This window comes from Dipodomys ordii, unplaced genomic scaffold (genome assembly GCF_000151885.1).
Source record: "Dipodomys ordii isolate 6190 unplaced genomic scaffold, Dord_2.0 Scaffold54, whole genome shotgun sequence".
NCBI classification, from domain to species: Eukaryota; Metazoa; Chordata; class Mammalia; order Rodentia; family Heteromyidae; genus Dipodomys; species Dipodomys ordii.
In genome coordinates this window covers 2,527,114-2,551,335 of record NW_012267270.1, presented here as the reverse complement: position 1 = coordinate 2,551,335, position 24,222 = coordinate 2,527,114, and the positions used below count along the sequence as shown (strand labels likewise).

General features: G+C 42.7%; 1 protein-coding gene across 8 annotated transcripts in view; it reads left to right on the top strand.

Annotated features, from left to right (window-relative positions):
• Ppp6r3 (protein phosphatase 6, regulatory subunit 3) overlaps positions 1-24,222 on the top strand; it is a 115,009-nt gene that overhangs the window by 62,763 nt on the left and 28,024 nt on the right. For 3 of the 8 annotated variants that reach the window (XM_013021062.1, XM_013021055.1, XM_013021056.1), the window contains 9 exons: positions 835-948; positions 2,981-3,110; positions 6,725-6,877; positions 8,300-8,449; positions 9,251-9,315; positions 10,172-10,287; positions 11,920-12,005; positions 17,974-18,060; positions 22,642-22,739. In XM_013021062.1, the coding sequence (XP_012876516.1) occupies positions 835-948; positions 2,981-3,110; positions 6,725-6,877; positions 8,300-8,449; positions 9,251-9,315; positions 10,172-10,287; positions 11,920-12,005; positions 17,974-18,060; positions 22,642-22,739 (999 nt within the window). The remainder of the gene's footprint in view (positions 1-834; positions 949-2,980; positions 3,111-6,724; positions 6,878-8,299; positions 8,450-9,250; positions 9,316-10,171; positions 10,288-11,919; positions 12,006-17,973; positions 18,061-22,641; positions 22,740-24,222) is intronic. The other 5 variants (XM_013021059.1, XM_013021058.1, XM_013021063.1 and 2 more) reach the window with 5 other exon arrangements.

The following is a 24,222-nucleotide window of genomic DNA, read 5'->3' as shown; positions in this document are numbered from 1 at the left end:
AGCTGGGCTGGGGATATGGCTTAAATTGTAGCACACTAGCCATGCCAGTAGGTGGAGCTAGTGTGAAGTCCTGAGTTCAAACCTTGGTACTGGCATATACAAATGGCTTCAATTCATAAGTAGCTTGTATCACCAGTTTATTGATGCTCATCTAATATCTCCTGGGCTTTTTTTTTTATTGTTGTTTTAGTAGAAAAGTGAATATTTTATCCAACCTGATGGGCTCTACTTGATTGGAGACCATGTCTGTATTTGATAATAGGGTTGTATTTAAATAAGACTCAGAATATGACCCTGTTACTGTGCTGTTGAATGCTGGTCAGGTTTTGCTGTTTAGTATCTCATTTTTCTCCTTGAGGGGAGCAGGGAGCCTTTCAGACGTCCAATTTCACTTATCCATGAAATGACTCAAGGGAGTTCACTATTGCTTAAGGAGATTGTAGACTCATACAGGACCTCCTGGGGGTGGTAGATAAGTTACTGCTGGAAAAGTGTCCATTTCCCAGCTCTCAGTTTCACCCTACTGCTTATTCCATAGACGTTTTGGCTAGAGGTCTCACATGAAATTTAAGTGCTGGTTCTTTTAACTTGTCTTTTTAGTCTGTTTTAGATCTTTAGATACCATGCTAGTGCCTCCACACTAGTATATTACAGCTTCTATTTTGCCTTTGTGAACACTTCCCTCTGCGGTAGCGAAAGGGTCTAAGTCTTTATCAACCTCAGCTTTCACCATGGCCAAACCTTGGACTGCGAGCCCCAGTTGTTATGCTGAAAGGATGTAAGTTAGGAAGGTACATGTGTTATCTGAGCTGTCTTTTTTGTTTGTTTCCCTAGGCAAGAAATTATAGAGCAGCTTCTATCAAATATTTTCCACAAGGAGAAAAATGAATCTGCCATTGTCAGTGCAATCCAGATTTTACTGACTTTACTTGAGACTCGGAGACCAACGTAAGCTTTCATTTTATATTAAAAATCCATATGGTTTTCCTTTCAGAACTAACAGTTAAGTATGTAAATAGCCAAATTTCTGAACCTAGTGGTACTCAATTATTCTGCTATTTATGCTTCAAACCTCTTCCAGTTCTTTCTCTGGCCTAAAAACGTCAGGTGGTACTGTAAGGCTTATGTGAACAGTTCGAGAAAGCATTCATTTTTAAAAATTTTTTTTTTTTTTTTTTTTTTTTTGTCGGTCGTGGGGCTTGAACTCTGGGCTTGGGCGCTGTCCCTCAGCTCTTCAGCTCAAGGTGAGCGCTCTACCACTTGAGCTACAGCGCCACTTCCGGTTTTCTGGTGGTTTATTGGAGATAGGAGTCTAATGGTCTCTCCTGCCCGGGCTGGCTTTGAACAGAGATCCTCAGATCTCAGCCTCCTGAGTAGCTAGGATTACAGGCGTGAGCCACCAGCACCCGGCTAAAATTTTTTTTAAATTAGATTCAAATTTTAGCTTTATTTTCATAAAATATCTGAATCTCAAGAATAAAGGGTGAAAAAAAAAAAGAATAAAGGGTGAAGGTCATTTTGTTTTATTCTTTCGCCCTCTTCTTCCTTCTTCCTCTTCTTTTTTTTGGGGTGGCATTGTCCCTGAGATTCTGTATTCAACCATGTGAACCGCAGCTCCTTTTAAAACCCTGCCCAAGGGCTGGGAAGGTGGCTCAGTGGTAGAGCACTTGCCTTGCATGCATGAGGCCCTGGGCTCGATTCCTCAGCACCACATAAGCAAAAAGAAAAAAGCCGGAAGTGGTGCTGTGGCTCAAGTGGTAGAACACTCGCCTTGAGCTGAAGAGCTGAGGGACAGTGCCCAGGCCCAGAGTTCAGGCCCCACGACTGGGCCCCCAAAAAAAAAACAAACAAAAAAACCCTGCCCAAGCTGGCTTTAAACCATGATACTCAGCACATGATTTCAAGGTGTGCTTTTTAATTTGAACTTCATAACTCCAGTTTCATGCTTTCCTTCTGAGGGTAGTGTAAATAGGTGAATTGAGGTTTGTACTGGCCACATGTAAATGTGAGACTTTATTTGAAAAATAAAAGCAAAAGGAGTATGGAACATGGCTCAAGTGATAGGGAACCCACCCGGCAAGAACAAGGTCCTGAGTTCAAACCCCGATAACACACACAAAGAAGTAATAAAAGGCTTTGCTGTACCCTATACTTCGAATGTGTTTTCCAGTATGTATGAGTATTTTGCTCTTTGAGTACATATTTTGGATAAAGTTCCTTTGAGTCACCATGTGAATGAGGTTTCTGTCCATTGTGAATTCTTTGGTGCTGAATAAGGAACAAGATTTGCTAAAAAGGAGTTGCTACATTTTTGGCATTTGTAGGGCTTTTCTCCAGTACAAACTCTTTGTATTGAGCAAGAAAGGTTTAAGCAAATGTGACGGGGGGGGGGGTGTCACATTCTGTGCATCTACAAGGGTGTTTCTCCAGTATGAATTCTCTGGTGTTGAGAATGTAATATAATGTAATATAATAATAATCCAGTATAGACCATCTGACTTTAAGATGTAAAGAACAGTTGGTTTTATATATTCTTCATGTTTGTAAGATTTCTCACCAGTATGAATCTTCTGACATTGAGGACTCAACTTTGAGTAAATAGTCTGCCGCATTATTTACCTTTACAAAGTTTCTCTCCCATATGAATTCTCTGATGTTGGTGGAGATATGAAGAGCATTTAACAGCTTTGCTTTGCGTTTGTAGGGCTTCTCTCTGGTGTGAATTCGCCTGTTGGTGAAGATGGGAAGAACAGTGAAAGGCTTTGCCACATGCTTAGCAATTGTACGGCTTTTCTCCCGTGTGAATTCTCTGATATTGATTCTAGTCTCCTTTTATTCATTCTCTCTGCAGACAGAAATGTTGATGTAGCCATTGTATAACTACATAATGATTAAGTATGTGCCTACATAGTGGATATGGAACATGACAGATGATTATTCAAATATTGTAATGACTTAGATTACCCTACTTTGTTTCCAGATTTGAAGGCCATATAGAGATCTGCCCACCAGGCATGAGTCATTCAGCTTGTTCGGTTAACAAGAGTGTTCTAGAAGCCATTAGAGGAAGACTTGGATCTTTTCATGAACTCCTACTTGAGCCACCCAAGGTAAGGAGCTGTCTGAAGCCTGTTGGCTAGCAGGCGTTTGATTGGTATTGTATGTGTATTTAAACAGGGGAGCCTTGGAGTAACAGAACTGGCTGTGATCAATATGTGCCAGTGTGTTCAGAGGTTCACCCTTGTCTTTGATAGTTTTTAATTAGTTGCTTTTTGTTGCTGCTGTTGTTGCTGTTAGGTTTTTTGTTTTGTTTTTGGAACTCGTTTGGGGCTTTGAATTCAGGGGCTTTGACTCATAACAGGCAGCCTCCCACTTGAGCCATGCCTCCTTTTCTAATTCCTTTTTGCTTGATTGGAGATGAGTCTCTCAGTTTTTTGTGCCCAGGCTAGCTTTGAATCACAATTCTTTGATCTCATCTTTCTGAGTAGCTAGCATTAACAGGTGTGAGCCACCAGTGCTTAGGTTGAACTAGATTTTTATTGGCTTTTATCTGTACATATTGTCAAAATAAATGAATGAGGCTAAATTAGAGTTAATCAAAAAACTAGCTTAGGAAACTCAAACTTTTGTTTTTCTTAAAAATTTTCTTATAAGTTCTTTTGCACTTATATGCCAGGAAAATAAGCTGCTTTTTGTAGCTTGGTTTGGGGTGTGTATCTGTGGTACTAGAGTTTAAAGTCAGGACCTCCCACCTGTTAGGCAGGTGTTCTTCTTCTGGAGCCATCCCTCCATCCCTTTCTTTCTCTCTCTCTTTTAATTTTTTTCCAGTCCTGGTGCTTGAACATGGCCTGATCACTGTCCCTGAGCTTCTCTTGCTCAAAGATAGCACTCTACCACTTGAGCCACAGCGCCACTTCCAGCTTTTTCTGTTTATGTGGTGTACTGGGGAATCAAACCCAGGGCTTCATGTATGTTAGGCAAGAAGTCTACCACTAAGCCACGTCCCCAGCTGTTTCTCTCATGTTTTGGAGATAGGGTCTCACTTTTTGCTTAGGCCTATATATACTTGGGCAGTGGTCTTGTATACTTCTGCATTTCTACAATTATGGCACTGATCACTGTCTGCCACTGCAGGGCTGACAGGTAGCTGTTATACCACACCCACCTTCTTCTGTTGAGATGGAGTCTCCTGAACTCTTCTTTGCCCAAGCTGGCCTAGAACTGACATCTTGATCTCAGCCTCCTGTGAGACTGGTACATACTGCTGCAAACCCAGCTGTTGGTTGAGGAAAGTGTCTGGCTGTTGGTTGAGGCGGTATCTGGCTGTTGGTTGAGTGGTTGCTTGGCTGACTTGGGCCCTGTCCTTGATGATTATAGGTGTGAGCTATCATATCCAGCTTTTTCCTTCATTTTTTTGTTTTGTTTTGTCTTGTCTTTTTTTGGTACTGGGAAACTTTGGGCCTGCTTCCATTTGTTTTTGCTTTAAATACTTTCCAGATAGAGTCTTGTGTCTTTCCTTAGGATGGCCTGGACCACAATTCTTTATTTCTTCACCTAGCTAGGTTGACAGATGTGTACCACTACATCCCCTCCCTCCCCCTCTTTCTTTTTTAAGTCAGCTGTGGGGTTTGAACTCAGAGAATGTGCACTGTCCTTGAGCTCTTTTGCTCAAGGCTAGTACTCTACCACTTTGAGCCACAGCTCTACTTCTGGTTTTCTGATGGTTAAGAGTCTGATGGTTAAGATAAGAGTCTCAAATTTTCCCCCAGACTGGCTTTGAACTGTTCCTCAGATCTCAGCCTCCTAAGTAGCTAGGATTACAGGTGTGACCCACCAACACCCAGCTCCCATTTCTCTTTTTAGATCTTTATGGTAAAGTTAATCTCTCAGGGTCTGATCTTTGCAATTTGGCTTTCTCATTGAGAAGGAATAGATTGAAGTTTTAGTTACAACCTGGAAAGGACATGATTCTGGGTGATGCTTTTCAGTGGCGGGATCTGCCCAGTAGAACTGTGCACAGCGTTTAGCAGTGTGTGAACGGCGCCCCCATCCTCCACACTGTCTCATGATACAGGGATTCAGATGAGCAGAAGGCGGGCTTGGGTGGAAGAATCTGTCTGTGAGAATTGTCCTTCTCCCTATGCTCTGTAGGGATGGAAATGTAGTATGCTACTTCTCGTTTTTATATTAGACATTTTCTGTTTAACTATTTGGAGCATGCCCGTGTCCAGGTTATCAAAGCTTTCACCTTCTTCTTTTTTTTTTTTTTTTGTGCTAGTTCTGGGGCCTGAACTCAAGGCTTAGTCACTGTCCATGAGTTTCTTTTGCTTGAGGTTATTGCTCTACCACTTGAGCCACAGCTCTACTGGCTTTTTCTTTCTTTCTTTTTTTTTTTAAAGTGGTTAATTGGATGAGCCGGGCGCTGGTGGCTCACGCCTGTAATCCTAGCTACTCAGGAGGCTGAGATCTGAGGATCGCGGTTCAAAGCCAGCCCGGGCAGGAGAGACCGTGAAACTCCTATCTCCAATAAACCACCAGAAAACTGGAAGTGGCGCTGTAGCTCAAGTGGTAGAGCGCTCGCCTTGAGCTGAAGAGCTGAGGGACAGCGCCCAGGCCCAGAGTTCAAGCCCCACGACCGACAAAAAAAAAAAAAAAAAGTGGTTAATTGGAGATAAATGTCCCACAGACTTTCCTGTCTGGCCTGGCTTCAAACCATGTTCCTCAGACCTTATCCTCTTGAGTAGCTAGGATTACAGGTGTGAGCCACCAGTGCCTAGTTCCCACAGAGCTTAGTAGGAAGTAAAACTGAGTCTTACAGTTCCTTGTATCTCAAGAGAAGGGGAACCGGAAAGTGTGTGGGGCTGGTGTACATGGACCTTCAGGAAGAGCAACCCAACAAGTATGTTTTAATGTGTTTCTCTTTCCTGTCAGACTGCTGAAATTCTGCAATGTTCTGCTTCTGTCTTTTGTGATTTCAAATGATAGAAAGTTTCCTGGCCGGGTGCCTGTGGCTCACTCCTGTAATCCTAGCTACTCAGGAGGCTGAGATCTGAGGATCTCGGTTCAAAGCCAACCCGGGCAGGAAAGTCCATGAAACTCTTATCTCCAATAAACCACCAAAAAAACAAAAGTGGTACTGTGGCTCAAAGTGGTAGAGCACTTGCCTTGAGCTAAAGAGCTGAAGGACAACGCCTAGGCCCAGGGTTCAAGCCCCATGACCAACCAAAAAGAAAGAAAGAAAGAAAGAAAGAAAGATAGATAGATAGATAGATAGATAGATAGATAGATAGATAGATAGATAGATAGATAGATAGATAGATAGATAGATTGATTCTTGTCAGACAGGGATGGGTTTATGCTATGTTATGGGATGTGATGGAGAGGCACATGAATTTGGCAATGACAAAGGACAGCTTCCTAGAACCATTTGTACTTCCATTTCATTTCTTAGGCTTCTAGTCAGAATTTAAGCTGAAGGAGGGTTTCTGTTTATTTTTATTTACCTCTGCCCCCACCTGCTCATGGATTTGAGCAGCCTTTTGCTTTCCTAGGGCAGTTGGGAGTCTGCTTCAGTTGTGGGAATGCTCCACGGTTGTTTCATCATCTCTTCATGCCCGCCGTGGCAGCATTGTAGCTGGGTGGCTAGTTCTGTGTCTCAACACTCACACCTTTTACTCATTTGCTCATTTAACTGAATTCAACTGGAATGCCTTTTCTTACTCAGAAAAGTGTGATGAAGACAACATGGGGTGTACTAGATCCTCCTGTCGGGAACACCCGGTTGAATGTGATTCGGTTGATAGCCAGCCTGCTTCAAACCAACACCAGCAGTATAAACGGGGACCTGATGGAGCTGAACAGCATTGGAGTTATACTGGTGAGATTTTCCTCTTTGGATATTTAATTTGCCTCTGATATTTCATGAATGTGTAGCACAATCTTGCAAGTTTGCAGTAGGTGTTAATGACTTTCTTAGTCTGAGCACACTTTCTAGTCCTGTCATCCTAGACAAGCTTAGGAATGGTTCAGTGTACTGAGAGATGAGCCGATGCTTGTCCTGAGCAAGTCCCTCAGTGTTGCTATCCTGGCATGGGAATAGCCATGAGCTCAGTCTGACCTGACTGCCCACTACTGCTCTCTATGTGTGATAGAGTGGTGCAGGTGTTCGATGATCTCCAGCACTGATGCCTGTTGGTGGCAGACCCAAGTTCAAATTCTGACAATAGTGGGAAAAGTATTTCCCCTTACACCTCTGTAGCACCCAGCCACAAAGATTGGGCGTTAGGTAATGGATAGCAGGAAAGCAGAAAGGACTGGGACACAACCAGATGGGTCCAGATGCTGCCCACCACTGTCTATGGCCTCATCTGTTACATGTCACTTTGTTGTATGACCTTCCCTGAGCCTTCTGCACTCAGGGGTTTGTCAAAATGAGCGAGGCCTGAGTGAGGCTTAGCTTTAGCCTCCTTTAGATCCTATTTTTGTTCTTTCAAAGTCACTTGGTTTATGGTTTAAATATTGAAAGAAAAGTTTATCGGATGCCTATTTGTGAGGAAAAGGTAAATTTTCCTATATCTAGAAGTTATATAATGAAAATTAATAAATATTTACTCAACTTAGTATTTGCATTAGTTTGAAAACAAAGATTTTTTTTCCTTTCTCTAAGAAACTTAATTGTCTTTTTTAAATGATTCTTATTGGTTTCTATTAGAGTCTGCAAATTCTGGCATGTTGAATGAAGAGGTACCATATGTTCTTTCAAAGATTCAAATATGAAGTGGTGTTTCAAACTGTTTCATATTTTATTTATTTTTTGCCAGTCCTGAGGCTTGAACTCAGGGCCTAGGCACTGTCCCTGAGCTTCTCTTACTCAAGGCTAGTGCTTTACCACTTGAACCACAGCTCCACTTCTGGCCTTTTCTGTTTATGTGGTACTCAGGAATCAAACCAAGGGCTTCATGCATGCTAAGCAAGCACTCAACCACTAAGCCACATTCCCAGCCGCTATTTCATATTTTAAACTCTGTGTGTGTGTGCGCCTGTGCATGTGCACATACACACACATGCATGCCAGGGCTTGAACTCAGGGTCTGAGCTCTCTCAGCTTTTTTGTTCATCATTGGCATTCTCCCACTTGAGTCACACCTCTCCTTCCTAAATAAACACTTTACCTGCTTAAATAGTTGTGTTGAGCTGAGAACAAATGGTTTTTACTTTTAAGTCACCATTTTGGGAAAGCATGAAAATAATGACTTGAACATGGAAGTACTGAGCAGAGAAATGACTTCTTCTTTTATAGGACATGTTCTTCAAGTATACGTGGAATAATTTTTTGCATACACAAGTGGAAATATGTATTGCACTGATTCTTGCTAGTCCTTTTGAGAACACAGAAAATGCTACAATTAGTGACCAGGATTCCGCTGGTGACAACTTCTTGTTGAAACACGTGAGCTTATTGGTCTTGTTTTTTTCATTCCTGCTTACAGTGAAGATTAGACTTCAGGGTCCTAATATTTAACTAATATGTAGATTCATTGTGTTTTGAACCAATGGTTCTAGAAATCGAACCGCAGACAAAAAACTGAAATGTTACTACAAAAAAAAAAGTAGGGAAAATGCCTGGAAAGGCCTGCTTCTTTTGGTAAAATTGTTTGAAAATATGTATAACTTGTGGAGCCTAAAGAAACATCAGATATTTACCAGAGATGATTTTAACAGTTCTATGGCATGTTAGAATTTAATTTCTGATGCTGAGAGCGCGACTGAAAGTTTGAAGCAATGGTCTTTCCTCAGTGTGAAGTCTCTGTTTTTGAGATAGGGAATGTCTCTGTATAGCTGTCCCTGGCTGCCCTGCAGCCGTCATTCTGTGCATCCACTGGGATTAACAGTGGGTGCCAGCACACCTGAATTGGGGTCTCTTTTCAGTAAAAATCTGTTTTGGGGAAAAGAGGTAATTTCACCAAGTCAGTGGTTAGAAATTAAGCTTTTACCGAGTTTTTAAATCTTTATTCTGCTCTAATTTTGTTGCCTTAGGTGAGTTGCTCACTGGCACTAATTGAAGCAGTGAGTGCCCAGTAGATGGTCTGCAGGGCTCAAGTCCTGACTGCAGTCTCGTGGTGTCTGTACCTACATACTGCTCAGACATTTGCACAGGACTACCCTGTTGAACTAGAGCTCTGTTGCACTTGGAAGTCTGATGCTTTGACATTTCTGTAAATGTTAACTGATACATTTTTTCCTTACTCAGCTTTTTCAAAAATGTCAATTAATAGAACGAATACTTGAAGCCTGGGAAATGAATGAGAAGAAACAGTAAGTCATTTTTGACAAAAATTGAGTTTGATAAGTCTTGGTTCTTTGTCAACAGGCAGAGCAGTTTGTCTGAATGTGAAGAGGGATTGTAGTTGGAAGGATTTGGCTTTGAATGGGGAAAAGGAAGAACTAAGTTTCTCATTCAGAGTGGTCTTACGTCAAGTGCAAGTTCACTGCTGTTCTTTTCTTGGCCAGGTTAAGAATTTCCCACCAATGGTATTTCCTAAGATCAGCTGGGTCTTCATTTGAGAAATATCATTGGCAGATAATTATCTCTGACTAAAACCTGACATATTTTAGGAAGTCAGCAAGATTCTCACTTGTTTACTACAGTCTATATAAAAAGATACAAAAGGAGCTGGGCACTGGTGGCTCACACCTGTAATCCTAGCTACTCTGGAGGCTGAGCTCTGAGGATCATGGTTCAACGCCAGCCTGGGCAGGAAGTCTGTGAGACTCTTATCTCCTATTAACCACCAGAAAACTGGAAGTGGCACTGTGGCTTAAGTGGTAGAGTGCTCACCTTGAGCTGAAGAGCTCAGGGACAGCGCCCAGGTTCAGAGTTCAAGCCCTACAACCAACAACAACAAAAAAAAGATACAAAGGAAAAGTAGTAACATCAGGTATCAGTGAATGTTTAAAATACTGACAATTCATGATAAATTTTTGACATTAAAGTAAATGTGTCCTGTTAAATGAGGTTGCCAGATAATCTCTAAGCAAATCAGACTTTTTGCTCTACTGTTGAGTGATATTCTGGCATCATCTATTTTAGAACAGTTGCTTGAAAGTCGACACTATTTACCAACTATCCATCCCATTGGGAATCTGAACATTTGTCCTTTCTCCTTACCAGGGCTGAGGGAGGCAGACGGCATGGGTACATGGGTCATCTCACTAGGATAGCCAACTGTATCGTGCACAGCACTGACAAGGGCCCCAACAGCGCATTGGTACAGCAGCTTATCAAAGGTGAGTTGTTCAAACAATGTTAATAACTTGGGTGTTTTGATGAGGGGATGGATGTTAGAGTTCTGTAGAGGTACTGGCATTATGCTCAGTCACTGTTGGTAGAGGTTCTTTATATTTTTCCTAGGGTCTAGAGGTCTCAATGCTGGTTTTAAGAATGTTTGAACAGTCTTAGCCCTCTCTCTTCAGATTTCTGTATCCTTTTAGTAAACACTGGCCAGCTTCAGCATACTAGAATTACCTGTTGTTATTGTTAAAGAACATTGCTTGCCAGGTACCAGTGGCTCATGCCTGTAATCCTAGCTACTTAAGAGACTGAGATCTGAGGATTGTGGTTTGAAGCCAGCTTGCATAGGAAAGCCTGTAAGATCATTGCTTGCTACAATTATTTTGATCTTGCACTATTTGTATGCTGGCAGTAGAAGAGCCACTATAGAACCAAGTAAAATTGTTTCTGCTTGCTTGCTTGCTTTCTCGCTTGTTTTCTCTTTCTTTCTCTTTCTTTCTCTTTCTCTTTCTTTCTTTCTCTTCTCTTACTCTTCCTTCCTTCCTTCCTTCCTTCTTCCCTCCCTTCCCTTCATCCCTTCCCTCTCTCCTTCTCCCTCTCCCTCTCCCCCTTCCTCTCCCTCTACCCCTCCCCCCCCTTCTCGCTTTTTCTAGTGCAACTCAGGGCCAGGCATCCACTGCCATTTGAGCATGCCTTTTGGTTTTAGTTACTTTTCAGGTACATCTTGGTTTTTCCCCTCCTAGTCTGGCCTCCAATCATGATTCTTCTGCCTATGCCGTCTGTGTAGTTGGGATTAGAGGTGCCTACCACCATGCTCAGCTTGTTAGTTTAGATGATTGAGGGGGGAGTGGAGGGTCTTGCTAATTTTTTGCCCAGGTTACCCTCGAACCACAGTTCTTCCACTCTTAATCCTGGGTTACAGGCCTGCACAAAAGTACCCAATGATCCTCATTTTCTTATTGAGGAGAAATGGCTGTGTGATACGATTAAGATGGTCGGATCAGTCTTTGCTTCGTGGTTGTTACTTGTAAGTGAGTGGGATCAGTCTGGCTGTGTGAACATTCCCACGTGTAGGTATTTAAGCTCAAATGTCAGATAAAAATCTTACAGTAGTTAACTCTCCAAAATTACAGCCATAGTTTTATCTCAGGAAACTAGTTTTCTCTAGCAGGTACTATTTTACTATTTCATGTGTATCAGCAGGGCTCAGGAGCCCTGCAGTTTGGAGTCATTATCTTAGAGCAGTTTGGGAAACCAGAGTTTCATGGGACACTGACTGGCCAGGTGCCCATAGGAGTATCTTCCAAAACCTCAGGAGCTGAATTCACAGTATTTCCTAAATTTGACCTTGGTGCCAAGACATTCCCACATTTATTTTCTAATGATACATTGTTAGAGGCTTGGTAAATTATGGCTCCTGGCCCAGTCAGGCAGGGCATGGCTGGCCCTGGTCTGGGCCTGTCCAAGGTTTTCTGACACCCTCCTCTGGCAGCACTGGGCTGGTCATTGCCAGCTTCTTGGTTAATGGGGCTCCTTTGCCTACCATGGATGGATGAGGTAGGACACTCTGCATCTGTCCTCATGGGCCACTGTGGTAATAATGCTTTTCTCCTCTTCTCACTCTAAAGATCTTCCCGATGAAGTCAGGGAGCGATGGGAGACATTCTGCACGAGCTCCTTAGGAGAGACGAACAAGAGGAACACGGTAGATCTAGTAGGTTTTACAGGTTACATTTTATTTCTTCTTTCAGACTTCTTAGCCTTTGCCCATGTATTCAGAAACACGTGAAGGATTTTCCACTTGGCCAGTGGGTATAGGCCAAGGATATGCTAGCATCACTGCCTCAGAAGCGGTCACTGTTCATCCTGTGCTTCCCGGTTTATCCAGTCAGCTCCTGGTCACCTGCCTGGGAGTGGTACGAAAAGGCCACTAGTTTCCACTGTGCCTGTCCCACATCCATTTGCATTCCTGTCTGCTGCTTCCTCAGTACCTCAGCAGCCTCGGCCTCCTTCTGCAGCGTTTAGCACCAGCTTAGACCTCGGACAACCCCAGGACTTACTAGTTCTAGATATGCCTCTGGAGAATTTCTAATATCACTGAGTTGAGTTTACTCTCCTTTTATAATTCCCAGCATGAAAGGGGTTGTAGATGACTTTGAAATTTCAGCTATTAAATCCTAAAGAGCCAGGGAATAATGGCATTGATAATTTTTGAAGAATTATATTAGACTTTGGAATGTATTTTTTTAATGCATTAAGTTTTAAGGTAAGTATTGTTTTGTTTTTACTTTTTTAAATGAGAAAAGCATTTTATCTTAATAAGCATATAGCAATTACAGTCATGGTGGTGGCTATAATTTAGTAGGGTTGTCTGGTGTTTAATTATTAGACATTCACTAGGTCTGGTATTGGACTTCTCATAGTTGTTAACATCAGTTGTCTTATGGCCATCTCTGCTCAGAGCACCAGATGAAATGAACGAGAGAAGCAGGCTGCAAATTACACATCAGTCAGTAGACCATTTGGTGTCACCCTTAATAGCCTTCCTCGACCCCTGGGAGTTTCCTTTTACCAGAGGCAGTGGTGTGAGGGGTCAGAATTTGGACATAGACAAGACTATAAAAGGGGCTTTTTTGTTGCTGTTAAAATAGAGCCCTGTAGTTAAAATAAGTATAAAGATCCCATACAGTTCATACAGTCCAACAAAGAAGCTGACATTTGTGTCAACAGTGCCAAGTCATCAAGAAAGGCTGAGTTGTTGGGATGAGTAATTAGACATTATACACGGTTCTTTTCAACTTGGTTAAAATAATTTAAGCTAGATTACTTAGCCAGAATATCATCTAATCTGAGTTTTATAGCTTGAAACTGTCCTCTTCCCTCTCTTGAGATATGTCCATTCATCTTGGAGGCTCCTATATTAATTGCATGTTTAAAATGCTGGCAACTTGGTCTCCTTTAAGATTTTTTTTCTTTTCATGTATAAATGAATACTTACTTGGCAATATTCTGATTTTGTTTGGGAAATTAATAAATAACCTGTGATTTACTTTTAAAATTAAAAGGCAAAAATGTCCAATTACTCAGTTGGCTTAGCAGGTTTAGCATGGCTCATTTCAGGTATATTCATAGCTTAAGTTCATATGTTGGTATGTTGGCATGGCTTTTTTTTCCTGTCATAGCAAGAGTACATTGACTTATACACAGAATGCTTACTTGTCCTGGCTACTAGCTCAAGGACTGCCCACCTGAAGAGGCCAAGCTGTACCAGCTCTGTACTCACTTCTGCTGCAACATTTCAGTTATACTCCAATCTATGAAGCATTTTGACCCCATAATGCCAAAATATGTACATGGTAGATTCACACACAACTGTTTCTATATAGAATAAACTTGGTGCTTTAACTACATACAAAACTTACATGTTTTGACTAATCCTCCAAACCTGGGTAAGTTAGATCATGGGAGATATTTTGCAATAACTGGAGACCTGAGTGTGTTTCGTTCTCTGCTTTTTTCTCCACTGGAAAAAGTGCATGTTAAAAATCAATGGCCCATAGTTGGGAATTTGGCTTAGTGGTAGAGTGCTTGCCTATCATGCATGAAGCCCTGGGTACCTCAGTACCACTTACATAGAAAAGGCCAGAAGTGGCTCTGTGGCTCAGGTGGTAGAGTGCTATCCTTGAGCAAAAGCAGCTCAGGACAATGCCAGGGCCCTGAGTTCAAACCCCAGGACTGGCCAAAAACAAAAAACAGTGGTTCCCCATCACTGACAGTGCTAGAAGTGGTATGGAGTAGCAGAGAAGAACGGGGGTAGTAAATCATGGGCTGCATCAATAGCCCTAGATTGGACACAGGTGTGAGCACAGTGGTAACTGGAGCTGGCTCCTGCTTCTAGCTAGTGGGCCCAGAATTTAGTTACAATGCACCTTGGTCTCCCAAGGTAGTGCAGTCACCCGTTTCTGTTCTTTCTACCAATAGTTTGCAAAGCTGAAGTTTTATTATAGAAGAAGGTAATTCCTCAGAAGCTTCTTTTTCACAGTAACATCAACAGTGTATTTTGCTTAAAGCCAGACATGGCAGTACATACCTGTAATTCTAGTGCTTGAGAGGCTGAGGCAGAAAAAAATCACGTTTGAGGCGACTATAGACTACATAGAGACAAAAGAATGTCTCAAAAAAATTCTTTTTTTTTTTATGGGCGGGGAGGGCGTGATTCAGTTGTGGGCATTGAACTCAGGTTCTGAGCGCTGTTCTTGAGCTTTTTTGCTCAAGGCTAGCACTTTACTACTTTGAGCCATAGCTCTACTTGTGGTTTTCTGGTGGTTTAATTGTAGATAACAGTCGCTGGGATTTTCTTGCCCAAGTTGGCTTTGAACTACAGTCCTCAGATCTTAGCCTCCTGAGTAGCTAGAATTAAGGTACTCGGTGAAAAAGACTTTTTTTTTTTAAGTATGTTCTTAAAATATATCCATCCTGGCAAGAGCAGTTTACACTTATCAATTCTGAAGACATTAATTGCCAGACACAAGGATAGTGGTATCAATGAGGATTGGCAAAAACCCTGACTTGGTGAAGGTGGAGAGACAAATGAGTGGCACACTGCACAATTGCATGTTTCAGGTGACAAGGGCAGAGGAGGGAGACAGGAAGCATTTTGGGTAGATAGCCCTTGGTGGTTCATTGAGGCAGTAGTGTAGACACTGTACTGAGCCGGGTCTAATATGGCTAGGTCAGCTAGCCAGGAGAAAGGGAGGAAGATGTGAGCCCATGGCAGCACCGACAGCCTTGCAGTCAACAGTGAGGACCCTGGTTCTTCATCTTAATGAAATAAGAAAGCTCTGGAAAAAGTGACATAGTTTGATGTAGGTCTTGGAAGTGCACTACAGCTACTCACTTGGGAGCAGCTTAGAGGTGAACAGGTGTGAAGAGCAGCAGGAGCCTTCCCAAGCAGCCCTGCTGGCACTAAACACAGCAGAGAGCAGGGGCATCCTGCAACAGCTTGCTGCTCATAGACATGGTGCCAAGTGGTAGAAGAAAGGAAGGCTGGGCAGGTGTGGATGGGCAGAGAAACAGGATGGCAGAGGTTTTACTAGAGAGTAAAGATAGCACTTCCTCGCAGAGCTGTCTCAGCATAGATCTGGAATTTGTTTTGTACATCTGAATGACAGTGAATTTAGGATTCTGATGAGCATGTCCACCATGGCTTAAGTAATGTTTTTAGCTCATTTTATTAAGCTTTCAGATAGGAATGGAATAGAATCAGAATCACACCCATGGACACAACTGAGAAGATGTATTATTGTGTTGCTGTATTATTAATAGTAACTAGTGCCAGGTACTGGTGACTCATGCCTGTAATCCTAACTACTCAGGAGGCTAATATCTTAGGATTGTGGTTCAAAGCCAGCCAGGGCAGGAAGAGCCATAAGACCCTAATCTTCAGTTAACTACTGAACAGCCAGAAGTGACACTGTAGCTCAAAGTGGTAGAACACTAGCTTTGAGCATAAATGCTTAGGGATAGTGTCCAGGACAGGCTGTCTACACATACACACAAATATATACATACACACACAACGTAATAATAGTAAAATGAGTATAATCTTTGAGACAGCATTGCTAGTGCCTCCTGGAATTACTTTGCTTGTGAAAGAAACCTCCAGAAGCCTGGCATGAAGTTGTTCAACAGTTTCCTCTCAGTCTCAATGAGCTGATAACTCTTAATTCCTAGGAAAAAGTAATGTTATGAGGAACTTTTTTGTACTCACAACACTCCTAGGAGCAGCCAAGTCTCTCTTTAGATGTCTCTCGTTCAGTTCAGTTCAGCTGGCTTGCGCTCTGAAGAACCCTGTTTACCTGTTCTAACAACACATGTGCTCACTTGGTGCCTTCTCCCCCACTTGCTGTCCAAACCCACTTGAATGAAGTTACCCATAAGATGCTGGTGCCACAGGCAAGCAGTGTTCCCCACCACAGGCTGGGCATCATCCTGGTGCCCTATTCCGTAGCTTTGATTCGAACTGGTGCCCCTCATAGCTTACAAACTCCCAGGTTAAGTGATATGAGCGTTATACCTTAGGTACAATGATGATGATTGTTCCTTAGGAAGGGAAAGGGGGAAGTAGCTTGAGATATTCCATTATTAAAGCTTTAATTTCACTTGGGCCTAGTGACAGATGGTGGGGCCAAGGAAAAAGATTCTTAGGCAGTGATCTAAGACTTTGAAAAGCTGTTTCACATACAAACATATTTTTGTGTATGTGTATGTACGTGTATGGAGGTCCTGGGGCTTAAACTCAGGGGCCTGGGCACTGTTCCTAAGCCTTTTTTTTTTTTTTTTGTTGGTTGTGGGGCTTGAACTCTGGCCTGAATGCTGTCCCTCAGCTCTTCAGCTCAAGGAGAGCACTCTACCACTTGAGCTACAGCACCAGTTCCAGTTTTCTGGTGGTATATTGGAGATAGAGTCTCACGGACGTTTTGCCTGGGCTAGCTTTGAACCTCGATCCTCAGATCTCAGTCTCCTGAGTAGCTAGGATGACAGGCGTGAGCCACCAGTGCCGGCTTCCTAAGCTTTTATACTACTTACTACTTGAGCCACATCTCCACTTCCAGCTTTTTGGTGGTGTGATCAGATATGAGAGTCATAGGGACTTTCTTCTCAGCTAGCTTTGAACTGTGGTCTTTAGATGTCAGCTTCCTGAGTAGCTAGGATTGTAGGCACAAGCCACCAGCACATATTTTAATTGTACCCTGAACTTCTCAAAGCAGTATTGGAACAACTTCCAAATCAGAGCAGGCTAGCATTGGGCACAGCCTCAAGTTGGCAGGTGGCAGCTGCTTATGACTTACTCCAAAGATAGTGTCCTCTGCCCAAAACACTTGGATGAGAAGCACAGAATAAACAAATCAGAGAGCGTAGAGTAAGTGACTCTCAGAAGTATGGTTATTGAGTTTTACAAGTGAGGCAAGTTATGTAATACATAACTCTGTAGTAGCTACTAGTGCTATATTTAATAATCAGTTGTACATCTTGATTTTCCTCTAATATTGCATGACATTTATGAATCAATAAAGCTAAACCATGAATTGGTGAGCAGTTCATATTTGTGTTTTTCTTAATTATAGAGAATTGATCGTCAGTTCTGAGGAAGTAGGCCCTTTTCACAAGCAGAGGACTCTGAGCTCAAATCTTATTGAGTGCTGTTGGCAAGTGTTTTTAGTTGTTTTGATTTTTTAAGTGTGGAAAGGAAAGGCAAAAAATGGCATGAAATAGTTCTGTTTAAACCTGACCACTACTGGCACAGTAGTAGCTGGGATTGTGTTTCTCCCTAGAGGCCTGGCACATGGCCTTTTTTTTTTTTTTTTCATCTAAGCAGTTCCTTTTGTGCCCCCCTCCCTCCTTGTCAGCATTTAATTGGTGATCGTTGACAAAAATATTAACCTGATGACTTCCATGGAGGAATTCCTTTATGATTTCTGAAGTTGCTAGGGCAGGGCAGGCCAGGGCAGGGCAGGCAGCAGATGTGGTGAGGTGTGTGCTCAGTGACTAACGGTGGCTTCTGGGTTTTCTGTTACACGTTGACAAAAAAGTTGAATGTGATTTTTTTTTCCAGAAAATGCTGATATAAATGTCCACAACTTTACTATGTTAAATAGTTTTTTACATTTTTATGCATATAGGTTACAACCTGCCATATTCATTCATCCAGTGATGATGAAATTGACTTTAAAGAAACGGGTTTCTCGCAGGACTCCTCTTTGCAGCAAGTGAGTCATGCCTAAGCTTTGCTTTCTTTCTATTGTCAATGCGTAGTTCAGTTATCACTTGTAAATCCACCTTGCAGTCAGATGTTGTGTTAACACAATTTGCAGTTATGTACTAGTTTAGTACACTGGAGGGATTGGGCCCCTGGGAGCTAGGTTTACACTGCTTTCCCCCTAAGGAGTGTTTACGTGGGTTAACAGCGATAACTCAGGTATATCTAGAAGCTAGGTAAGCTGCGTGGGTTTGTGAAATAGAGGCCTGGTGGAAATAGAGAAATAAGACTTCAAAAAAAAATATTTTGGGCTAGGAATGTAGCTTAGTAGTAGAGTGCTTGCCTAGCGTGCATGAAGCCCTGGGTTCAATTCCTTCGTACCACATAAACAAAAAAGGCCAGAGTGGCTCTGTGGCCCAAGTGGTAGAGTGCTAGCTTGAGCACAGAGAGGCTCAGGGACAGTGCCCAGGCCCTGAGTTCAAGCCCCGGGACTGGCAGAAAAAAAAAAAATTATATCTTAACCAAGAAGCTTATTAAAATGATCCTTCTATTAATGCTGTGTTTCTAATAACTTTCAGTTCTGTTATGGAGATGTCTAAATTGAGTTGTAATTGGACTCCAGCCCTCTTGCCCCCAACTCACTTTGTAGCAGCTTTTAATCTTTGAGGCAAAAACAAACAAACGAGATCTAAATAATAAGTGTGTAAGCCACCACTGGTAGTTCTAGGAAAAGTAACAAAATACATGTCTACTGAGTAGCAAGTTTGGGGGTTAAGAGCAGGCACTGTTTTAGCAGGCCGTCCACCATTAGCCATTCTGGTCGTGCCATGGCAACTTGGGTGTGACACAGGAACGGGTGAGATGCCTTCTCTGCCACCATGGGTGCTGCTTGGCTTTTCTCTCCAACTTCAAGCCTCATCCTCCACTGAGGACCCGGTGCTCATAACGGCCCTATCTTCTGTCTTCCAGATTGCGTGGCTGTTAGATTCCAGACATGGGGAATGTGGAAGCTAGACAGTTTGATAAGTTTAGTATCCACCTTTCCCAGAGAAGTCTAAAGAGTTAAATTGCATCTGACTGGCCTCCTGGGATTGGAGACCGTGCCCTTTGGCAGCAGTCTCCTAAGGTTAGAGTTAGTAGCTGCCCCTCAAGGGGTACTGCTGAGGAATAGTGCCTTCTTGGAGAGTAGACCTTTTGCTCTTCAGGCAGCACTAACGACCCACATGACCCAACATGGCTAATTGTGAACAATCACTCTGCAAACGCTTTCCCAGAAACCTTGCTATCCTTGCCCTAAGAAGCACTTAAGCAAACCTCCCCACTGAAGGCCAGCAGTGTTGAAATAAATAGTACATCAGGCCTGAACCTGCCTAGTATGAAACTTGATAATATCAAATGCAGGAAGTGGTGCTGTGGCTCAAGTGTTAGAGTGTTCGCCTTGAGCTGAATTGCTGAGGGACAGCACCCAGACCCAGAGTTCAAGACCCATGACCGACAAAAAAAGAAGTTACAAATGCAAATTATCACTGTGATTTCTGTGCCCACTGAAGTCTAATAAGGAGTAAAAGTCCTGAACAGTTGTTTGAAATATGCAAGTAAACTCAGAAAGTCCAGCCCTTTTTTTTCCAGTTAAGTAGATTGCAGCAGGGACTTTGCTCATGTTAGGCAAATGCTATGCCACTGGGCTACATCTCCAGCCCCAAACTCCATCTACTGATTTCATGTAAAATTGTTTAATTTTAGACATTTAGAAGGTAGAGTCCCTTATTTCCCACACAGTACCTTATGTATATATATAAAATAATCCCAGTCACAAAATTGATTTACTAACAACCTTCTAATTCCTGGATACAGGAAGAATCATTATCGTACTGCCAGTAAGCTTTCCTTTGTATATTTAAACCATAAATCAAATAATTTAGGAGGAAGAAAACAAGATCCTAAGCATTTTCTTGAGGATACAAATCTAGTGAAAGAGTTTCATTATAGGTTCCATTGTAATCAGAATATTCACCTACAGATGTTTGAAGCTGGGCCTCACTCAGGCCCTGCTTATTTTGACAAAGCCTCTGAGTGTGGAGAGCTCAGGGCAGGTCAGATAACAAGCTAACCATGTCACAGATGAGGCCAGACTCATTGGTGCCCATTTCTCCAGATGTATAGAGGGGATGAGTCAGGAGAGTTCAAGTACAGACCACCAGCCCACCCATCTGCACGGATGCCTGCACTAACTCAAGCTGACAGGCAGTCTGATCAGGTTGAGCTCACAGCTGACCCTGTGCCAGGGCAGTGATTCTGCTAGTGATTTGCTCAGTAAAGACATTGTCCCATTTCTCTGTGCCTTGAACTCTTCCTGATGTTGGTTGAAGTGACAGGACTGGAAAGTGTGCTTTCTTAATAATTACCACCATCATGTACTGCTTTCCAGATTTGGATTTTCCAAGTTCAAAGCACTTTCAATAAACTCTTAAGTGCCGAGCACAGGAATAGTCTTCACTTGTGCTTGTTGGTAAATCAGTTTTACTGACAGAACAAAAGGTGCTTTGCTAATACATATCTTTCCTAGAAACTATAATAGACCTAGGACTATAGTTGAATCATTTTTCTTTGCATTATTGCATGAAGTTAATATTGTCTGTCAGTTATATATTTTTGTGTAGATCACTATTAAGGTGCATGCCAACTTGTACACATGTGGGTGTAGGTATGTATATATGTACATGGATGGATGTGGTATATTTACTGTTTGTATTACTTAAAGCCTTAAACATTTTGGGGAACATTCCTTCCACTAACAGCAGGAAAAAAAAATTAAAGAATCAAACTAAAGTGTCAAGGACCCTCCCCCCATCCCAAGTGGTCACCTTTCTAATTCAGAGCCTCCTGTGCTTACCTGCTCAGCGGGACTGCAGGGCTGTTTCTCGCACATACAGACTTGCTTGTTCTAAGCGTCCCTTTTACTTCCTGAGAGATAAAGCTGCAATTCAGAAGAATTGGTTTTTCCCCCCTTTTTTGGCTTAAAGAATGGTAAAGGCGGGGCTGGGAAGGTGGCTCAGTGGTAGAGCACTTGTCTTGCATGCTCGAGGCCCTGGGTTCGATTCCACATAAGAAAAAAAACCAGAAGTGGCACTGCGGCTCATGTGGTAGAGCGCTAGCCTTGAGCTGAAGAGCTGAGGGACAGCGCCCAGGCCCAGAGTTCAGGCCCCACGACCGGACCCCCCCCCAAAAAAAAAGAATGGTAAAGGCTGTTTTTGTGTATTCCAAACCCAGCATTCTTCCCTACCCTTCTCTTTTGACCCAAATTCCCACCACTTCACTTTGATTAGACTCTAGGCCTCACACAGTGTGGTCCCTTCTGCCAGTATATTATGGATGGCAGACTCAGAAGGTGGCAGCGAGCAGAGGGTGGCAGGTGTGCCATTGTCTAAGAGGAAAGTGAGGTTCAGGTTCTCTGCATCAAGCCATACTAGATGAAGCTTTTTTTCAGACCTAAGCAATAGATACCTTCCAAAGCCAAATATAAGGTTTTATTTTTTTAATTACCTACAATTTGGATTATCCATGCCATATTCCCTTCCATCAGAATGGGTTGTCAGGACTAAGTTGTAGGGGTATCCTTGCAGCCAGTATCTACAGGGTGGGGTCTGTGGGCTCAAGACTCAGAACTGTCTTCCCAGCAAGTAAGGCATGGCTGCTGCTGCCCTTATGGGGGGTCATCTGTAGAAAACAGTAGCTCTGTCTATGGGGAGTGCCCACAAGGTCATGTGGTCCCATGTAATTTGCCAGGTGAAAAAAAAGTAGAGGTGACATTTGTCTTCTTTGCTCTTTCCGATCAGTATGCCAGCTGCATACTCACCAGTTTACTTCTGGTTTAAAATTACACTATCAGCATTTTTGTAGTGCACACTATACATTTCTTTTTCCTCTAAGACGACCTGCCTGAGCCTGGTGCTCACAAGAGTAATAGAAGGGAGCAGAATGGCTCCTCTGTGGGCCTCCTAGTGTTCTAGGCTTGTTCTATCCTCTCCTTCAGGTAGGTAGAATTGGAAGTGTTCCTTGTGTCAAACATTTCCAGCCTCAAAGACTTAAGTTTTTTTATCTGTAGGATCAGGATTGTGGTTCTCATCATTCTCTGGAGCTGTCCTGCTGATAGATGGATTGGGGGTGGGGGGGGGACACAGGAGGGAGTGGAGTGGTTGGTGGTCTGGGCTTGTTGGCTGTGTCTCAAGGTAACTGATATACCTAATAATTTCAGACTGTTGCATGTTTGTTTTTTATCACTTCTTAAATTAAGCTTAACCCAAACATCTCTCTAAAGATTATTTTAAATAGTAGAAGACAGTGTGGTCACTTACCATTTCTTTAACATGTGCGTTAGAAAAATTTGTGGGCCAAATTTCAAGTATTTCCTCTTTCTTTGACAAAAATGTGTCTGAAATTATTTGATTTTTAAAAGAGAAAAGAAAAACACAGCAACTTTCAAGCTGGATGCTATGTGAATTAAGATGATTTCTGAGGCACAAATGGGCAAATGGTATGTAGAATGTCATTAGAATCATGATATCACTGTCACTGGTCCTGGGGTTGCCAGGCCTTTTCTGATTATCAGATGCAACAAATGACGTCCAATTTTATTGACCAGTTTGGCTTCAACGATGAGAAGTTTGCAGATCAAGATGACATTGGAAAGTAAGTATGTTCTCAACAATCGTTGAAATGTTTCTACAATGTCTCCTGTACTCCCACTCTTTGTGATTCTACTAGTCTTGGAGCTCTTTACCATTCCTGAGTTAGGAGGAACCTACTCTGCCAGTACTTAAAGCATCACACCCAGGAAAGAAGCGCAATAGGCCTGACATTTTGCTTTCCAGTTTTGTTCTTGTTTGTTTTTCTGCTGGGGGTTGAACTCAGAGACTTCCGCTCTTCCCCTTTGGCTTTTTCTGTTCTAGGCTGGCCCTTCACCACTGGAGCCACACCTATAGTTTCAGCTTTTTGCTGGTAACTGGAGATTAGAACCTTTGACTTAACTGCCCTGTTGGGCTCTGAATGGTGGTTTTCAGAGTGTGCCTTCCTGAGTAGGAGTACAGTAGAGTGAGTGAGCCACCAGTGCCTGGCTTGCAGTGACTGCTAATGAAGTAGGGACTCACATTGTGCCTGGGACATCCTGGACTACTTGTCTTGCCAGGCATGCACCACACCATTGTGCTTCCCCATAGGCAGGTGTGTGCCACCATGCCCGTTCATCATATGAGGCCCAGGCTGGCCTCAAACCATAATCCTTCATCATTAACTCCCCTGTAGGTAGGATTATAGGATTGAGCTAATGCACCTGGCTTAGTTTTTTAACCTATACTATTCCTTCTTTATTCTTCCCTCCTTCCCCTATTGCTTCCCAGGTCTTAATGTTGTCAAACTTAGTTCAAGTAATCTTCTCAGAACAACTGAAACTATAGACATGTGCCACCATACCTGACATAGATTATTCTTTCCTGAGTAGTGTTAAGTAGCATTACTCAAATGAATCTCTGTGTTGTGGGCTGCCTGGGCTGAAAGCATGGTAGTTGCAGGAATGCACGATGATACTGCGTTTCATCAGATGACCAAGTTGGTAGAACATCTCTGCCTGCGTGTATTCTTAGTTCTAAAGAACTCATAGAGGGGGAGACGTGGGTTTTGTCAAGAGCCTAACAGTTGAGTGAAATGTGGAATTATGGGTTCTGTACAGAGTTAGTGAATAGAACAGGTATAGGTGCTTTGCAGAAATGGAAACCAGTAGTCTAGCATTAGCCCTAGAGGAAATTGGAGCAGTTAGAGTTGGAATCTCGGGTGGACACTCCCCCCCCCCCATGCTGAGAACACACAGCGTGCTATGCAGCCTTAGCAGTAGCAGTTTCTAGTAACGCCTTGAACTACAGCGAGTACAGGCTACTGTTTTTAACTAATTTCAGTTTACCTGTATGAGAAGCTAAAATAGGTTTATGGCACATCCTGCCATAAACTGACACAGTGAGCAGCAGCACTGTCAGCTTCCTTAAGAATTAACTCTTCTTGGGGCTGGGAAGGTGGCTCAGTGGTAGAGCGCTTGCCTTGCATGCCTAAGGCCCTGGGTTCGATTCCTCAGCACCACATAAGCAAAAAGAAAAAAGCTGGAAGTGGCTCTGTGGTTCAAGTG